Source organism: Zingiber officinale, chromosome 4A, assembly GCF_018446385.1.
Source record: "Zingiber officinale cultivar Zhangliang chromosome 4A, Zo_v1.1, whole genome shotgun sequence".
Taxonomy (NCBI): domain Eukaryota; kingdom Viridiplantae; phylum Streptophyta; class Magnoliopsida; order Zingiberales; family Zingiberaceae; genus Zingiber; species Zingiber officinale.
Window position 1 is genome coordinate 36,405,932 of NC_055992.1, and position 19,793 is coordinate 36,425,724.

At 33.6% G+C, this 19,793-nt stretch overlaps 1 protein-coding gene across 1 annotated transcript in view; it reads right to left on the reverse strand.

Moving 5' to 3' along the window:
* The window catches only part of LOC121969816 (callose synthase 9), a 100,238-nt gene extending 81,597 nt beyond the window's left edge, over positions 1–18,641 (reverse strand). Inside the window, exons 1-11 of the mRNA XM_042520074.1 lie at positions 18,411–18,641; positions 18,069–18,287; positions 16,498–16,595; positions 15,785–15,948; positions 10,017–10,140; positions 9,797–9,907; positions 9,589–9,714; positions 8,605–8,694; positions 6,658–6,755; positions 6,444–6,561; positions 4,994–5,119 (exon numbers count right to left, since the gene is read on the reverse strand). Of these exons, the coding sequence (XP_042376008.1) occupies positions 4,994–5,119; positions 6,444–6,561; positions 6,658–6,755; positions 8,605–8,694; positions 9,589–9,714; positions 9,797–9,907; positions 10,017–10,140; positions 15,785–15,948; positions 16,498–16,595; positions 18,069–18,273 (1,260 nt within the window). The 5' untranslated portion in view covers positions 18,274–18,287; positions 18,411–18,641. The remainder of the gene's footprint in view (positions 1–4,993; positions 5,120–6,443; positions 6,562–6,657; positions 6,756–8,604; positions 8,695–9,588; positions 9,715–9,796; positions 9,908–10,016; positions 10,141–15,784; positions 15,949–16,497; positions 16,596–18,068; positions 18,288–18,410) is intronic.
* Positions 18,642–19,793: the final 1,152 nt, after the last annotated feature.

Here is a 19,793-nt window from a genome sequence, read left to right on the forward strand (position 1 = left end):
AATTATGGACGAACTTACTACACAATTCAAAACACAGTACGGTGATGTATGTTGTTTGCAAATAATATTATTTTGGTAGATGAAAACGCGAAGGAGTAAATGTTAAATAAGAATCTTGACGGGAAACATTAGAAGAGAAATGTTTTAGGTTTAGTAGAATAAAAATAGAATATATTGATTTTAAGTTTAGTAATATTAGATGTAATGAGAAAATTGTTGAGATAGGAGATGACGAGTTGCGTGAAACCGAGAGGTTTAAATATTTATGATCATTTTTGTAAAACGATGGAGGGATTGAGAAAGATGTCTTACATAGAATACAAGTAGGATAGTTGAAATGGAGGAGAGCATCGTGTGTTTTATGTAAAGTAGAATATACGAGTTGTAGAGATAAGAATGTTAAGGTGGATGTGTGAACATACAAGGTGGTCAGAATAAGAAAAGAGAACATTAAAGAGAAAGTAGAAATTGCATCTATTAAGGGAAAACTCCGAGAGACGCGTTTAAGATGATACGGACATATACTTAAACATCCAATAATGCTCCAATTAGGTGATATGACAAATATGCATATCAAACAAGGAAGAGGAAGATCAAAAAAGACTTGGTTAGCAACAATAAAACAAGATAAAATTTATTTAAGTATAGATGATATAGTAGAAGATAGAGCTCAAAGGCGTAAAAGGATCCATATAGTCGACCCCACCTAGGGAATAAGGCTTGGTTGTTGTTGTATGAATATATTCTTCCTAAATTAATTTATTTCTCACATTTTAACATATAAAAACTCAGTCGTTCCCAAATTGTAATATATTCTAGTTTTATCCTTTTAAAAACTTCTTTATAATTAAATTCTATGTCTGAGTCTCAGGTCTTCAACTGAAACAATACAATTTTAATGCCATGCATGCCACATAGCATGCATCCAAGCATCCCATAATTCTCATGAACTTGTTACTTTCAAATATAATATTAGTCTATAGAAATTAAAAGATCATTTAAATCAAAATTTCAAAATAATAAAATATAAAAATATTAATCTATAAAAATCATTTAAATTAAAATTTCAGAATAATAAGTTAAAAAATATTACAATCGTCTCCATAATGTACCTTGCCAATACTAAAATGAGTATTATGCATCAAATGAGAACTAGGTTTAAAGTATCATTTTGTCATGGAGTATGGTCCTCCTAACAAAGTATGCTGACGACATCATGTAGACTTACTTTAGTGACACAAAATGAATTTAGATGGATTTTATTATTTCTAAGAATTGAACACTTCTAAGTTACATGGCAGCAACTTCACCGTTATACGAAAGCTCCCCTTCAACATGATTTAGAACATGCCGATATTATTTTAATAGTTTTTATTCGTTTGATCTTCTTTCATTTAGAATTTCCAGTACTAACCAGAGATGTATATTTATAGTTATTTTACTCAATTTTACTTTAATGCATTGAGATGAATTTAGTATAGATTTTACACCTATAATCTTCTACTACTTTCCATAATTATATAAATAAAAGTATAGAAATTAAATAATCAATTGAATTAGAAGTTTAATGAAACAAGTAGAATCGTGAGGTGTGTCGAAGAATTACTCATGTCAATTAGTGTTCAATTTATTTAAGGGAATAATACTATTCACTAACAATAACTCTATATTAATAACATACATATTTTTGTTACAATAATATAAAAATTAAAGATTCCACTTCTCTAAAACATAAGAATATTGTCCAAAAGCTTTGTCGTAAGTGGAGTTTTTATCTTCTTTTATCAGTGTTCTAAATGACGACTCACGCGGCCCCCAAGGCGGGAGGGTGGAGGCGGGAGGCGGGCATCAATCGCACTGCCTCAAGCAAATGCGGTGCTTTAGGTGGTAACTCACCTCCTTCTGTCGCCGCTGCACCTGGAATCAACGCCTTTGCCACCGCCATTTCTCTAATGCGACGCGTTTGGATGCATCACATAAGCCAAAAAGCGTCTATCATGCTCAATGACTAGGCGATGCTTTAGGCAGTAACTCACCACCTTCCACCATCGCTGTCATTTCACCACCGCAAGCCCAGATGCATCGTCCGAGTCCAGCAACATGCCCGAAAGCATCACCCTAGCCCGGCGATAGGCCCGAACACATCGGCTAACGACTAGCCTAGCGACGCGTTCAGACACCTCGCTCGGCTTGGTGACACACGCGTCACACAGTCTTGGCGACACATCGGACTCGTTGCACAGTCGAAACAAGGTATGCGGTTTAATTAAACTTTAAGTTAATAATTTTAATCAACTCCTAGTTATGATTGGAATAATTTAAATATACTTAATTAAAGCCTAATAAAATTATCCCATTAATCTAATCTATATGTATTTAAAAATTATTTATTTTTAAATATTTAGATAAAAAAATATTTTTAATTAATATATTTTATTAAAAGTAAATATAAGAATAATGACTATTTATAGTATTATATATAAAAAATAGTAAAAAAAATCAAACCACCTAGGTGGTCGTGGTAGGTATCCACCACCGCCTACCACCATTTACTACACTATCTTTTATTGATATTCTTGTTAGTTCTTATATTAAATAAATGTCATCCATAGTTAATATTCCAACATAGTCCAAAATTGCTTTTCCAAACCTTTTTTATTTATGAATCTATGGATCAATCACTAGTATGCGATGAGAATGCTAAAACATGTTTTATGCGTAATTCTATCAACCACTAGTATGAGATGAAAATTGTAAGACAGTTTTGTATGATTACTATAATGACAATAAAAAATAGTGTTATTTAAAAAGAATTAGGTATTAGTGATAATAGTTGAAGATGGCATGACTATTTAAAGACAACCAATACAATATAATGTTGGACAAATTTAATTAATTAGAATAGAAGAAACCTCTAATAATAGAATTAAAAATGGCTATCAAGTATAATTTGTGAAATAATTTTGCATAGAATTCAATACAAGGATAAGATGCATGTAACCAAGCCTAAATAATTAGAATAATGAATATGATTCACCTGTCAATCACCATTCCATGGTTTAATTGTCAACAATTAGTAACTGTCTTATTTTACAAAAATAAAAAAGACATGCATGTTAACTTTATTTTTACAAATGAGAACTAAAATTACTCAAGCATTTCTTAGTTCTCAGAATTTTGTTAAATATAAATTCATCACCCAAACTCCTCCATACTTCAAATAGCGTAGCATCAAGTCCTACACTTATTGCTCCAATTTTATTCAAACTTCCTTCCCTGGTCTAATATATGTTATGAACAATTTATCATTCCTAAATTTTTTTTAAAGATAATTATCTAAAGAAAAATAATTAAATAGTAGGTGGCAAATATATTTTTCATTCCGTATATCAAAATGATACAGAATAAACTCTTTTATCAACATCAACCATAAATGCCATATGTAATACCAATTATACACTTGCATGTAATCGCTAGCATATATGAATGCTAGCCTACATTAAAACAAATAATATTGAGAGATAAGTAATGAAATTCAACACTGATCATGTTTTATACACTTGATATAACTCACGTCCACCATATATCAAACTATGGATGCAAGTTTTTGGTAAACAGACATGAGACCCGACCACAAACCAACGGTTCGGAACCTTGACCCTTAATCGTCCAAGACGATTACTTCACCACGATTCAAGATTATTATTATTTTAAAAAAATTATAAATTTATAAAAAAAATTTTAAAAATGACTTGCACTTATTTAAGTTACTTACATATCCCCTATGATTTTAAAAGAGTATCCTGAACCTTAGAGTATCGTCATCAGTATTTTCTTATATCTCAGGAGTCAAAATTTGCTTGGGCTTATGATCAGTAAATTGAATATCGTGAACCTCATTTCGATTTTCTTATCCGTCTAAAATTGAGATGATGAACCTCCTCCTTTCATTATAATTAGATAATTGAAGTCGAAAACAATTGAGATTTCAGAATCGAAAGATGAGAATACAGTGGAAATGATGAAGCTCTTTATTTATAGAATTTGGAGAATAACGAACACTAAATCAATAAAAAATAATCAAATAATCTGAATTGCTAAGGAAAAAAACCCTCTCCCTCTCCCCCAAAGGTTAGAACCATCGATCTAACGGTCGGAATTGCTTTGACTCCTTTCCTTTAACTTTTAATTTGCACTAGTATAAACGAACTATTATGGAGTTGAAAGAAATTATTTACTTTCTTACTTTTGTGCAAAAGAAAAATATTAATTAGTCATTAAATAATTAACTAATAATTATAAATGTTAATATGTTATAGTCTACGTGGATAGGACATTAGGCTCTCATCCAAAGAGACCTAGGTTCAAGTCCTGGAAACACCATTCTTTTTAATGATTTTTCATTAAAAAAATGAAAAAAAATACATTGAACCGCCGGTTCGTTTTCCAATTAATTGGGCCTTGAACCATAACAGGCCCGATTGGGGGCCGGGCCGATTACAGTTAAGGCCAGCCAGGCCGATTGTGGTTAATGCCCATTGAGCCGGTTATGGGCCCAGGCCCAGGTCGAGTCCCCAGCCCGTGGGCGGGTTTGTCAGACATGTAAAAGGCCTAGATATAAGTTGAATGAGTTTCACCTTACCATTTCCTCATAGCCTCACCCATTTCCTTTGTTTTGTCTTAGTATTCCCTTTGCTTGCCTTACCAAATATAAAAAGTATGCACCATTAGCACCATTAATTACACAATAGTACTGGATAGGAGAATGGGGATCAACCACATGGTTTGTGGAAACATTGCCACTGCCTCTACCACCATGGTAAGTAGTAAGCTTCTCATATACTCATTTAGTTTCATAATTTTGATAGAAAACTAAACATAAAACTCAATACTGAATTTTTACTGTCAAAATGAAGAAATGATAATTGAACAAACACAAAGAAATACATATAGTATGGAAGAATATTAAGCTACATAAAAGCATGGGACTTACAGCTGCAATTACATCATACAGAGGAAAAATAAGTTGACTGAGAAATGAAACTCCATCAGGTGAAATACAGCTCTTGGCAGACTGTGCAATAGGCTGCCGTAATATCTCCTCTAATTCTCTTGCCATCTTTCAACATTATAAAATATAGTTAGACAATCTACTAAAAACATAAGTCAACAAAAGAGGAAATCAATATGATAATCAATCAACAAGGTAAGTGAGGCCAATAAATAATATGCGCATCAAAAGTGTACCGTATCCAAGTTGAATAGACTGAAACAAATGTATAAAACACAACCCAATGCGATGGCACAAATGAAGATCACAAAACTACCACACAGGTTAAAAATAGCACTACACCACTTGGTGGAAGGGGTATGTATTCGTCTTACTTGATGTTGGCATCTTGGGCGACTACAGGAAGACATGGCTGAACCAGCAGATATAGGTTATCAGTCCTAGCTCCAACAATTAAAAATGTTTGATTTGATACTTTTTATTTCTTAAAAGTAACATCACAAAACTAGAAAGTGATAATAACATAATGTCTAATATTATCAAAAGAAACATAAAAGTAACATCACAAGGGACGTAAAAATACCTATTAGAAATAAATTTGAAATGAAAACATCAAATCAAGTCAGCCAACAATTTTCAAGCCCCTCAAATCAAGCTTTGGACAATATAATATTAACTAAGCAACTTAAAAGAACCATATAAATTTGATGCGTCGTTAAAAGAGTGAATCATGGAGAGAGACTTTGCATGGCTCTGTCACTAAGTCGGATCATAGGCATAATACAAGGTAACAAGAGGAGTGTCGCCTTATTTCATTTGCATTCACTCAATTTAGAGTTGTAATTAACCATCCCATTATGTTGAAGTGAATGATGCAATTCGGGCGACATGGAACTGGACCAATCAAATGATTACATGCTGAACTGTGTCCTGTGTACTGTGTATTGTCGATATGATATGGCACATTGCATACAGATATGAGCATGCTCTGTAACAGTGGAGACCAAAATATTAACCATAAACAAAATATTTGACAATTTGACAAAAACACGTGAAAGTAGACATGTAGACTAAAATATAGACAAATATTCATTTATTTTAATCTAGAATAAATAAAGAGACAAATTTCATGGAAGAAATATATGAAATGTTAGTTGGAAAAAGAAACTATGACCCTTAGTTTGCTTCATAGTGAAAAGATCCATGCAATCAACCAATGGTGCAAGGAAACTCAGGGATCCGGCTTCTACTTGTACAAAGAGTTATTATTGATTCTATATGATGAAACAGATGAAAAATTAATGCATCCAACACAAATATAGAAGAATTACACACAGACTTAAAACCAAGTTGCTAGTGACAGTTTGAGCGTGACAACATAATGATTCTGTTTCTAGTGAAGAATAACTTGTAATTGATTGCATCAACTTACATGATGAAATATGTAACACAAACATTCTGGAAGGAACCTAATGTTGGCAGCTTCTCCCCATATCAGGAAGTATAAACTAACATACAACAACTTCTTTTCCCTGCTAAGGTTATCCATGCTGTAGAAAATTCAACAAAAAATCAATAAAATGAACCTGGTAAAGGAAAACATAAAGCATAATAGCAAGAAGATAGTCACACAAAAAGGTGCATACTTATTCCATACTGGCTGAAGCGGCAAATAGTTGCACCACTTGGTATAGTTCTCAAGAGACTTTTTGAAGACACTGGTTACAGCAGTTTCATCTATTTTCTGCCCAACAAATTTTCAATCTTATGAACAATGATGTATTGGAGTTACTTAAATGACAATTCATGGTTGAAATAAGCTGACGACTGCAAAAAATTAGTTGATAGATAAATGTTGTAAGAACAATATTAAAAAACTAAAAAATAAAAATAAGTAAATTACAAACTGATGAGAAGAAAAACAAAACATTGTACTTGCAGTCAAGATGTATTGATCCATACTACACCGATTACTGATGGCACAGCCCAGATGGAGTTGGGTGGGTGAAATTTTGTGGTCTTATGCTAGCAGTCAAGAGACCTGTCTCAGAAGATACACACACTTTATCACCTTCTAAGTTGAAGTACTATGACCCAATAGCTAGGCACCACTGGGTAACCGCTACTAGCCATTTTTGCCTTTTCCACTACGCATACAGTTATAAAACCCATAAATCATCCCTTTCTCTTCTAAGCTAAAAGCATTTCTACTTGAGGGGAGGAAGGGAATAAGCAAAGGAAGAGTGTGAGAAGAGAAGTTTCCTTTGTTTTATCTACTTGAAAAGAAAGGCAAGAAGGGGAAATCAGAGAAAATTACAAAATTAGATTTGATTAAATTTTTATCCCACTCCAATTCCCCTTATATCTACTTTTGGATGGAAACAGAAATAGGTAAAGGAGATCCAAGTTGCTCCATTCCTTCTTCTTACTTTTTCTTCTTCAACCCAATAGATAAGTAAATTAATTGCTTTCCCTCAATACTTTTACTCCTTCCCACCTAAGTAGGCATATGCCCTAGACCTCTGTTCACCTCTCAAGCTCCATACTCTTTCTAACTCCTAAGCACAAACAACTTTCTTAATCTCATTTAATCATCAACCATTTTCTCTTAATCACTTTCTTGAATGCTTCTAAAGTTCAGATATATTAAAAAGTTAAAACTATATGTGTTTGTTCTTTTAATTTGCCCTCTCCTAAATTTACTTACCTCTATTTGTAGTCATGGTAGGAAATGGAAATGAAGCAACAACATAGCGTTGCTATTCCATAATACACAAGTATAGAATCACAGAAATTAGAAATATAATATGGTGATGAAATCAGTTGCTATAATGAAGACACATGCCTAAAACAACATCTTGTAGGAAGGCATTCCAATGTTGTGCAGTTACGAGGATTGCACAAGAAATTCAATATGCAATTAATATTGAACTTAATGTAAGATTGACAGACATAAGATTGACAGACATCAAAACTACAGAAGTGTAAGTATGGATTTTCATAAAAGCAGCAACATATATTTTCATAATTTAACAAATCGTCATAAAAAGGAGAAATTTGGATATTCTGGATTTCAATAAACAGGTTTGCAATATTGAGTTTCTCATTTAATAATCAGGTTGCCAAGTATGAAAAACAAAGAAGATCATGGCAATAAAAATTCACTTTGGATGGTCCGTAAAGTGATCATGCATGTGCAACATAAAAGAGGTCCAATATCAATGTATCAACTGTCTGACCAACACTTACGGCCTATATTAGGTGTCACATAACAAAAGTTAAAACCAGAACACATCTATTACCTATATAACTAGCATCTTATCCAATTGTTTTCCACATACAAATCCAAAGTCAGGCCCTAGTAAACCATCCTTCAAGCATAAAGAATTGAAGATATATATATATATATATATATATATATATATATATGATTTTTAGCAAATATGTAAGATTGGCAAACACTGATGTATGATTGAGCACTTCAAATTGCACAGATACTAGATAAAACAAAATGAAAAACAATTGTCTAAAAGGAGGTAATAGGAGCAAAGTTAACCAATATATGAAGTTCCTGTAAGAATGAAATAACTTACAGGTTCACTGCCTAAAACACACCCAAACCTTGACTGCTCATTGGCAAGAAGGTGAACTATATGTTCCCGTTGATTACTGACATTATCTTTCTGCATATCCACAAGATAGAAATAATATGAGTCAATAATAATAAAAGATGTAGTACAAAAAGGCCAAGTGTAATTACCTTCAGCTGCTAACTCGTTTGGTTTTCTAGATCAATTTTAACATAAATTCAGTCCATCAAAGTACTATTTGAATATACAAATCCAAATTTTTTATCAGAACAATTATATCTCTCATTTTGGACTTTCTTTTGATACACTGAGCATTCATTTTGAAATGCTCCAGTGACACTGACCAGTGATTAAAAATACTCCATACAAAAATTCATATTGCAATCAAAAGATTAAATGTGATGAAATAGGATGTTTGTGCCATTCTCTCACCACAGTATATCATTCTCATAACAAGCATCACAAAGGAAACAAGCCGCAAAAGAAACAAGTAAATAACAATTTATTTTTTATGATGATAACTACAACCATTGAATTCCTACACTCAGTTCATCTAGCAATGATTGAAACTTTCCAGAATGCAAACTGTAGTTATATGAAAGGGTTTAGATTGCAATTTACAAAAATATATGAAATATATTAGTAGTATCCATAAGTTGAGAATATTTAAACCCCAACTTACTACAACAAAGGAATCTCCTATTACAGTAAATATCAAGAATCAAGGTGCAAATTGCTACATCTGACATAAGCATTGTTTATCAAGAAATAATCAAAAAGACCTTAATAATGTGATGCAAAAATTAGCCTGTCAAAAACATTTCAATCCAAACATGTAGAAGACGTTAATCTCCCTAGGCCACAGTAATGAACTACTAACATGCAACAAAAAAGCCTAAAAACGCAAAAGCAGTAGAGACTTCAAAAGGAACCAGAATGAATTTATTTTTACTAATTTGACATGGCACTTGTGATAAGAAAGAAAACCTGGAACCCGAAAACATAATGCAACAAGTCAAGCACATCAGCACTCCTTGTAGCAGGAAGTGAAAAATCACTAGGAAGCTTAGGAAGGTTGGCATAGTACTTCAAAGATAATATTGCTGCTTTCACCTTAAGGTCAAAAAAAAAATATCAGACAGAAACAAAATATATGTAAAATTTCCTAACAAACTTTGTCACCATAATAGCTTGCCTCTGGTAAATTGACAATGGCATTTGTAATGGATTGTGTATCAAGTGGAATAATATTATAAGGAATTACATCCTCAGTCATTGCAGCATCTTTTTCCATCACACGCTTCATCTGTGCAAGGTGTTCTTTGTGTATAACTAATTTGCTAGATGTTAAATAGCAAAAGAAAAGAGGTAATCAAATTAATAAACACAAGCTCCAGATGTAAACAACAAGAAACCTCTTCTGATATCAAATTTTGAGCAGCATCAGGAGCCATCTCCCTGGTAAGCTCCTCCAGCACCGTTCCCAGGACTCTCAAAGTTGCAAACACCTTCTTTCTCTTTAAAGTCTTCCTTTCCAACCTGTAGTATTGCAAAAGTAGCTTGAACAACATAAACTAAGAAAGGAAAGAGAAGACAACAGACTGTCATAATCCAACCAAACACATTGAAAACATAGATGTGGCAAAAAATGCCCAAAAACAAGTAGGTAGTATATTAACAAGAGTAACGTCCACACCAGCATCCCCCCACCCCCTTCCCAAAAAAAAAAAGAAGAAGAAGAAGAAGAAAAAACACACATAAAGAAAGAATTTAAAGCATAGTAGTAGTAATAATAATAGATGAAAGGGCTTAGATCATAGCATGAGGCAACGAGTCTGCCAACCTAAAGAGCCTTGACTTGTAACTTAATAAGCATGGCTTCTCCACCCCATTAATCCATCACTCTATTATCAACATTCAGTGAAAGAGAGTCAATTAATAACATTGATTTCTACCAAAGCATACAACCCCTTTGCTGACCCAACCATGCTCAGCCCCAATGATTCAGTTCAACTCAGTCAACTAACTACGATTACCATCAAGCTTATTAGTGAAGAGCAGGGAAGGGCATGCTCTTACATCGCCTGATATGAGAACCCGGAATTACCAAGTCAGTGGGATTAGCTTTAAAGCCACATTAATCAAATATCAACTATCATCACCTATCAAACGAATTTGGTTCACAATACAGCATCCTGCTCACCATAGATAGTCAAATTTTTTATAAAAGCTAATAATCAATAGCCTAAATAAAACTTTCACATTTGACTAAGATGAAACCTAATATTTGAGAATTTTTTATAAAAGTTCATTCTGCAAATTTTAAATGAAATAAGATATTAAATTTAGTTTGTCATCAGATAACTCTGCAATATTTAAATGTGTTTGTTAGTATCAAACAAAATATGCTCAAGAAATAATGCCAAGAGAATGATTTACAACGAACTCAACCAAATTCTCCTTATCCGTACATTGGCCACTGCACTTCAAGGCATAAGCTATCAAGGATACTGTATAACTACATTTAGCAAATAACAGAAGTAACTCCAGTAATCTAAATTGATCAACAAAGATAAGCCTCAAAGCAATGTTTTGTATATGACAGAAGGAATTCCAATGGGCAAGTACAAAGTTACAAAGTCTACATTGGTCGACAAAAAGAAGTCACAAAGTGCTGCATCTAAATTGTAGCAGGAATTTAAACTCTACACCTAATGATTAGATCCAGGCATTGTGCTAACTTTCTATCCATTCAAATAACTACACTGTGTTCTTGCTGTGTTAGGTCACTTCATGACAATCTCTATCTTTGATCACTTTCAAACTAAAAGTATATAGCAAACATATTATTTTAAGGGAAAAGTAGCATCCACGTCCAATAAATACAACAACAACCAAACTTTATCCCACTATGTAGGATCGGCTATATGGATCGTTTTACGCCATTGAACTATATCTTCTACTATATCATCATTTATGCTTAAATAAATTTTATCATATTTTATTGTTGCTAACCAAGTATTTTTTGATCGTCCTCTTCTCCGCTTGATATGTGCATTTGTTATAGTTTCACATCGTCTAACTGGAGTATTTATTGGTCGTCTAAGTACATGCATGTATCATCTTAAACATGTGAGTTTTCTCTCAATAGATGTAATTCTGACTTTCTTTCTAATACTCTCATTTCTTATTCTGTCTATCCTCGCATGTCCACACATCCACCTTAATATCCTCATCTCTGCAACTCTCATATTCTACATGTGCTCGAGTCATAACCCAACATTCAGCTCCATATAACATAACAAGTCTAACTGCGGCTTTGTAGAACTTTCCTTTAAATTTTAGAGGTACTTTAAGGTTACATAAAACACCCGACGCTTTCCTCTATTTCAACCATTCTGCTAATATTCTATATAAGATATCTCTCTCAATCCCTCCATTATTTTGCAAAAATAATCATAAATATTTAAACCTCTCGATTTTAAGCAACTCGTCATCTCCTATCTTAACAATTTTCTCGTTACATCTAATATTGCTAAACTTAAAATCAATATATTCTATCTTTATTCTACTAAGCCTAAAACATTTCCCTTCTAGTATTTCCCACCAAGATTTTAGTTTAGCATTTACTCCTTCACGTGTTTTATCTACCAAAACAATATCATCTGCAAACAACATACAACACCATATTGTGTTTTGAATGTGTGTAGTGAGTTTGTCCATAATTAGTATAAAAAGATAGGGACTTAGAGTTGATCCTTGATATAACCCTATCTTTAGTGGAAATACTTCAGTTACTCTGCTTGAAGTTTTTATTCTGGTCGTTCCATCTTCGTATATATCCTTAATTAGTTCAATATATATTACGCTAACACCTTTCTTTCTAGAATTCTCTATTAGAAACTTTTTCTAAGTCAATGAATATCATGTGTAGATCTTGTTTTTGCTCCCGATATTTTTCAATTAATTGTCTAAGAAGATGTATAGCTTCTACTGTCGACCTTCCAAGCATAAACTCAAATTGATTTTCGGTCACCGTAGTCTCCTTCCTTAATTTTTTTCTATTACTTTTTCTCAAAGTTTCACGATATTGCACATTAGTTTAATACCCCTATAGTTTGCACAATTTTATACGTTTTCCTTATTCTTATATAAGGGAACTAGAGTACTTACCCTTCATTCATCAAATATTTTTTTTATTTTTAATATCATGTTAAATAATTTTATTAGTAATTCAATATCTTGTTTCCCGGACACTTCCATACCTCTATCGGAATATCTAGTCCAACGGCTTTTCCATTGTGCATCCCATTTAAAGCTTTTTCTACTTCTTAAGTTTAACTTCTACGATAAAAATATAAATTTCTATACTCCTACTTAAATTACCGAAGTTAAGTTGTTTATTAAAAAATTGATGAAAATACCTTTTCCATTACTCTTTTATTTCTCCATCGTTGACTAGTATCCTATTACATTCATTTTTAATACATTTTATTCGGATAAGATCTCTTGTCTTCTTTTCTCTCACTTTAGCTATTCTATAAATATCTCTTTCCCCTTCTTTTGTATTCAATTTTTGATATAATCATTCAAAAGTTTCATTCTTTGCTTCATTCACTACTTTCTTAGCCTCTTTCTTGGCTATTATATATTTTTTAAGTTTTCCTCGTTCTTACAAATATATAACTCTTTATTAGTTGTTCATTTTTCCTTCACTTTCTCTTGTACTTTCTCATTCCACCACCAAAATTCCTTACTTAATGGTGCATATCCCTTTGACTCATCGAGTATGCTCTTAGCTACTATTTTCAACTTTCATACCATCTTATTTCATATTAAAATCAGCGTATATTTCACCTAATACTTGTACTCCTATATTCTCCTTAAATATATTTTGTTTTTCATCCTTTAACTTCCACCACTCAGTTCTAGGAGTCATATATATTTTCTTTCTATTGATACTATGCTTGAGGCGTATATCCACAACTACTAACCTATGTTAGATAGTTAAGCTTTCTCCAGAGATAACCTTGCAATGTTTACAAATCTTTCTATCATTCTTCCTAATCATAAAAAAGTTAATTTACGATTTATTATTCCCACTTTTAAAATGACCAAGTGTTCTTCTCTTTTCTTAAAAAAAATGTATTAGTTAATATAAGGTCATATGCAATCGCAAAAGCTAATATAATTTCCCTTCTTCATTTCTCATTCCAAATCCATAACCCCCCTATACACTCTCATATTCCTTATTTTTCATTCCGTCATGCTTATTTAGATCACCTTCTATTAAAATCATTTCATTTGACAGAATGTTTTTAATATTTCATCTAAGTTATCCCAAAACCTTGATTTGGGAGTTCCATCTAATCCTACTTACGGTTCATATACGCTAATTATGTTCATAGTTTTATCGCCACTATTATCTCAAAGGCTATAATGTTATTCCCTTTTCTAACTACTACAACTTCATCTTTTAACGAACAATCGACAACAATACCCACTTCATTTCTTGCTTTACTCTTTCCTGTGTACCAAAACTTAAAACCCGAGTTCTCTATTATCTTTGCCTTCTTGCCTACCCATTTTGTCTCTCGTACACACAAAATACTAATTTTTCTCCTAATCATTGTATCTACTACTTCCATTGATTTACCATGAGGGTTCCTATATTCCATATTCCAAATCTTAAACTATTAATTTTCCTATCATATTTATTCTTATCAAACCTATAGTGTAAGAACTCTTGCCTATTTAACACTGCATTCAAGTTCTCATGAAGATGTAGCAGTCCTTGCTACGTTACAGTCAAACCCTGCAATGCGAACTCTTGCATATTTAGCACTACACCCGAGTTTTGGAGATGTAGTGGTCTTTGTCGAGACGTTACAGTCGGACCTTGCAACACGTTCCTTCCGGAGAACAACCTAATATTAGCACAATAATTTAATGAATTCATTCATTAAACATTTGTCATAGTTTTAACGTTGGCTGACAACCTAACGCAACCCTCCTCTTTTATCAAAATAATAATTCTTCTCCTAATCATTGTATCTACTACTTCCATTGATTTACCATGAGGGTTCCTATATTCCATATTCCAAATCTTAAACTATTAATTTTCCTATCATATTTATTCTTATCGAAACTATGGTATAAGAACTCTTGCCTATTTAACACTGCATTCAAGTTCTCATGAAGATGTAGCAGTCCTTGCTGCTACGTTACAGTCAAACCCTGCAATGTGAACTCTTACATATTTAGCACTACACCCGAGTTTTAGAGATGTAGTGGTCCCTGTCGAGACGTTACAGTCGGACCTTGCAACACGTTCCTTCTGGAGAACAACCTAATATTAGCACAATAGTTTAATGAATTCATTCGTTAAACATTTGTCATAGTTTTAACATTGGCGGGCAACCTAACGCAATCATCCTCTTTTATCAAAATACTAATTCATCTCATAATCATTGTATCTACTACTTCCATTGATTTATATGAGGGTTCCTATATTCCATATTCCAAATCTTAAACTATTAATTTTCTATCATATTTATTCTTATCGAACCTATGGTGTAAGAACTCTTGCCTATTTAACACTGCATTCAAGTTCTCATAAAGATGTAGCAATTCTTGCTGATACGTTACAGTCAAACCCTGCAATGCGAACTCTTGCATATTTAGCACTACACCCGAGTTTTGGAGATGTAATGGTCCTTGTCGAGACGTTACAATCGGACCTTGCAATGCGTTTCTTCCGAGGAACAACCTAGTATTAGCACAATAGTTTAATGAATTCATTCATTAAACATTTGTCATAGTTTTAACACTGACTGGCAACCTAACGCAACCCTCCTCTTTTATCCGGACTTGGGATTGACCATGACTAGTTCAATGAATCATAAAAAAAAAGTTCAAGTCGTTTTGTAAAGCCCCCGTACCTGATGATGTACTTTGCCTAACCATCACTTAGGCTAAAGGATGATGAAATGTAGAGAGAAGTGTATTAAGGAAAGATTGCAGTTTATTTTATCTTACAACATAAATCAATATCAATTTCAAATTTCTCCATGCATAGATATGAATACAAACCATTGATATACCATTAATGACAAAAAAAATTTTAAAAAAAATGTGCCTAATTATAAAAACCATTGATATACAAATAATAGGAAACACATACTCTCCAAGGTTGCCACTAAAAACACCCGACTCCCTCATCTTCATCTCATCTTCCCGCAATTCATCAACTTTGTTATTCTCTCTGTAATGTTTATAGAATTCCTGTAAACGAGCAATGTCCTGGCTACGATCTATTGTTCTACCATCCCTCTTGGCAAGTTTTTGCTGTAAAATTTTAGGTCAAAATATATGTTAAAGAGAATCAAATATCTAATTGCTCACAAGTAGACGATCAGCATACAATAACTAGTAGAAGAAGCCAATTTCATAGTCACAACAACATGACAATTGGACATGGGGAAGTGCAGATGAAATTGGCTAAGCATCCAAAATTGAAAACGGACAAAACAAAGCAGGCCAATTGAAACCAAACTGAAAGGACTCAATTTATCAGTTTATTATGTATTATGTTCAGGTCAAGTTTGGAAAATATAAAATATTTCGATTCCTGTTTGGAGCAATGGTAGACTAATAGGATCAAAGCAAATATAAAGGATATATATGTGTATATATATATAAAGTTTCAGTTTGAAAATTTTTCTAATAAACTGAAGCTCAGTTTCAGTTCAGTTTGAAGTTTCTCTAATAAACCTATGAAAAAGCCCTGTCCACTCCAACAAGTGATAGCTGGTCCAGATGTACTACGAGATAGATTAAGCCTATTGTGAGGAAATTCTAACAAGTTGCAGAAAAATAGCATGTTAAAAGTTGTACCTTTATGACTGACATCAAGCCAGTTTTGAATTGTAGCACACCTCTACCCTCGCTGTTAGGATCCAAATTTTGTGCCAAGGAATATGCATGCTCACATACTGCAGCAGATGCACCAAAGTCAAAATAGGCAATGTTATCACTGTCATGTTACTAAAATATGAACAAGTAAAAAATCTCATGATAAAATTAAACAATGAAAATACTATATTGTTCCGAAGCTTATTATAAAAGATTACAACTATTTGAGTAAGATGTGAATTAGCAAAATGGATGAATGATTGGCATATAATTCACCATTGGAACTAGGGCTGTAAATGAACCAAGTATTCGTGAACAAGCTTGGTGTTCCGCTTGGTAAAAGCTTGTTTATGTTCGTTCAATATACATAAGATTAATTAAACAAACAAGCTTGAACAGCTCGTTAAACTAAACAAACAAGCTTGAACACATATGTGTTCAGCTCGTTAACGTTCGTGAACAACGTTCATGAACCATATTTATTAATAAAACTCTTTTCAATATGCTAAATAAATAATAAAATAAAATAAAATAAATAAATTTAAATTATCAATCTTAATAACCAATCAAACAATTAAAAGTTTCAAACAATCAAACAAGTTTGAATTGAGAGTTTGATAACATCTAAACGAACCAAGCTCAAGCCAAGCTCGAACCAAGCTCAAGCCAAGCTTGAATTGAGAGATTGATAACATCTAAATGAACCAAGCTCAAGCCAAGCTTCAAACAAGCTCAAGCTCATAAAAAATAAACTAAGCCAAGCTTGAACACTCATTTCAAAAGCTTGGTTCATTTTAAACTCGGCTCGGCTCGGTTATCTTATCAAACAAGTTTGAACACCCTAAAGCTCGGCTTGGCTCGGCTCATTTACAGCCCTAATTGGAACATGCATCTTCATTAGTTAATCAATGTGAAAGATTGGAGAATAGAAGAAAGGCAAGGCAGGTGAAAGGAAGATGGGTTAAACCGTGACCAGAACTGGTGATGCCAATATCGTTTGTCAATATGAGTTGGCACTGGGTTAACAGTCCAGAATGCCATGATTATTTAGTAATGGTTGGAATATAACACTTCAGAAAAAAAAAAGTAGGGGCTTGAACAAGTTGATATCCAGAGGATATTTAATCAAAGAAACATTAGTAGATGAAACAACCATCAAGAAAGCTAAAGGAATCGTTCTAAAGAAGGGAAGAGGATACCCATCGAATTCATCAATAATAGATCAATAGCTCAACCAAGTCATAATTGCATAAAAAACATTTAACATCATCAAATATTTTCAACAAAGTATTGGTTATGTCTGCTAGATCAGACTACTGCAATAGGAAAAGTGTATAACATTGAGCAGTAACGGCATCAACAATGAAAATAATTTTAAAGGGTCTCAGAACTAGTTCAAGCAACTTCAATAAATTAGAGAATCAAATGTGAAATGGTAAGTATAAAGAAGTAAACGATCCCAAATAAACTGTTGGGCCTTGCAACTAGAGTACTAGGCAGCAGTAAGGAGACCGCACACACACAAACACCAAGGTCAAAAAGACTGAACTTACAAATTCTCGCAATGTTAGGGTCCTCATCTTCAATCTCGTCTGCCGCTCTCAATATCTCGTCGATATGTGTGTTGTTTGTCAGGGAGGACGGGACATTTCCTGCGACGCCACTGACGGGCTGCTGCTCGCTAACGACTACGCCCAACCGCTCCAGGCGTAACGCTGCCCTGACCAGCCTCTCCCAGTTGGTCTCCGGCGTCCTCATTTCCGTTGGAGAACCTAGAACGACAACATATAAGGGCTGTTTTTTTTTTTTGGCCACAAAAAAAAAAAAGAATGCTGCACAAAAGAAGAATCACGAAAGACACAGACTCTACAGAAGAGAAGACAACGGAATCTTACGCGGAGAAGGGAGGAGCGAGGGATTGTAGGAAGATTACGAATGCTTGGAAAAACCCTAGAAAAGAAGAGATTTCGCAACTGAGAACGATAGGGAGGATGTTCAATGCAGCAGAGCGGCAAGTCTTACAAAGAAACAGATCTGGTAGCGATAAGGGGACGGGATCTGAGGAGAAGGAAAGTGCTTCCTTCGCCCCGAAGCTTTCACGGGAGGAGAAAGGGGGAGAAGAGGGAGGGAAGGAAGTCGGGTTGACGCGTTAAGGAGGAAGCAAACCGAAACGGTCCGGCTCACGGACCTTCTAGAGTTGGCTCAAAAAAGTATTTAAATCGTATTCAAAATTATACAATTTGAGCCAAACTTATGGCCTCAACTTAAATATGCTATCTTAAGTCAAATTTAGTCCAGGACTAAGATACATCTGGTAAAAAAGGTGATTCGTTCGTCTTAATATTCTCGTCAATTTATCCCTAGGTTAATACGGAGAAGGTAAATCACGGGTGACTACTAGCCATTAATACAAATGGCCAAGACATGGGGAGGTTATGCTCGATCAACCGAGTTTCGACCCCAAGACTTCATGTGGCAACACCTCATGTCTTAACCATCGCACTGCCCCGAGGACCCAGGACTAAGATACATGGCCTTATGGCTAAGAGGTATAGGATTCAATTTTTAAGACATCATGATCTAAGGTTAAAATTTCTATCATACACTTTTAATTATCTATTTGTATTTATCTTCCTCCATATTCGTTATTTTATTTAATATTTTTATTTATGTATATTTTTCATCATATTTTACAATATAAAAAATTATTTTTTTTATATTGTTTGATTTAATGATGTGCGTTCACATCACAATCAAAAATTGAGAATGGTAAAATTTATAAAATAATAATAATTTTAAAAAATATAATACAATAATATTTTTATTTTTTTAAAATTATTTATAAGATTTTTTTTTGTAATTCCATTAAGAAATCATATTGATGGTTTTTTTTAAATTTATACTTCTAAAATTAGATCCTTCGGATCTCTTGCCCCAAAAGGTTTATGTCCCCATGTCTCGATTAAAAAATTGAACAGTAAAAAAATGCATGCAAGATGCGTGACGCTAACTGAAAACAAAACTCATGCTTTGTCCTCCCAACTCATGCTTTGTCCTAAAATCTTTCCTCCAAAAATTGATGACTCCCTCCATCGACAATCGCCATCAACTCCATCTCGATCCCCTTCCTTCGTCGACAACAGCAGCTCTAGCTAAAGCCCCTCCCTTCATCGAAGATCACCAGCAACTCCAGCTCCGTCATCTCCATCATGGTCCTCCGCAATCATCACTATAGCTCCAACGGCCACCGTCGCATCTCTGAGGTCCACCATTATCAT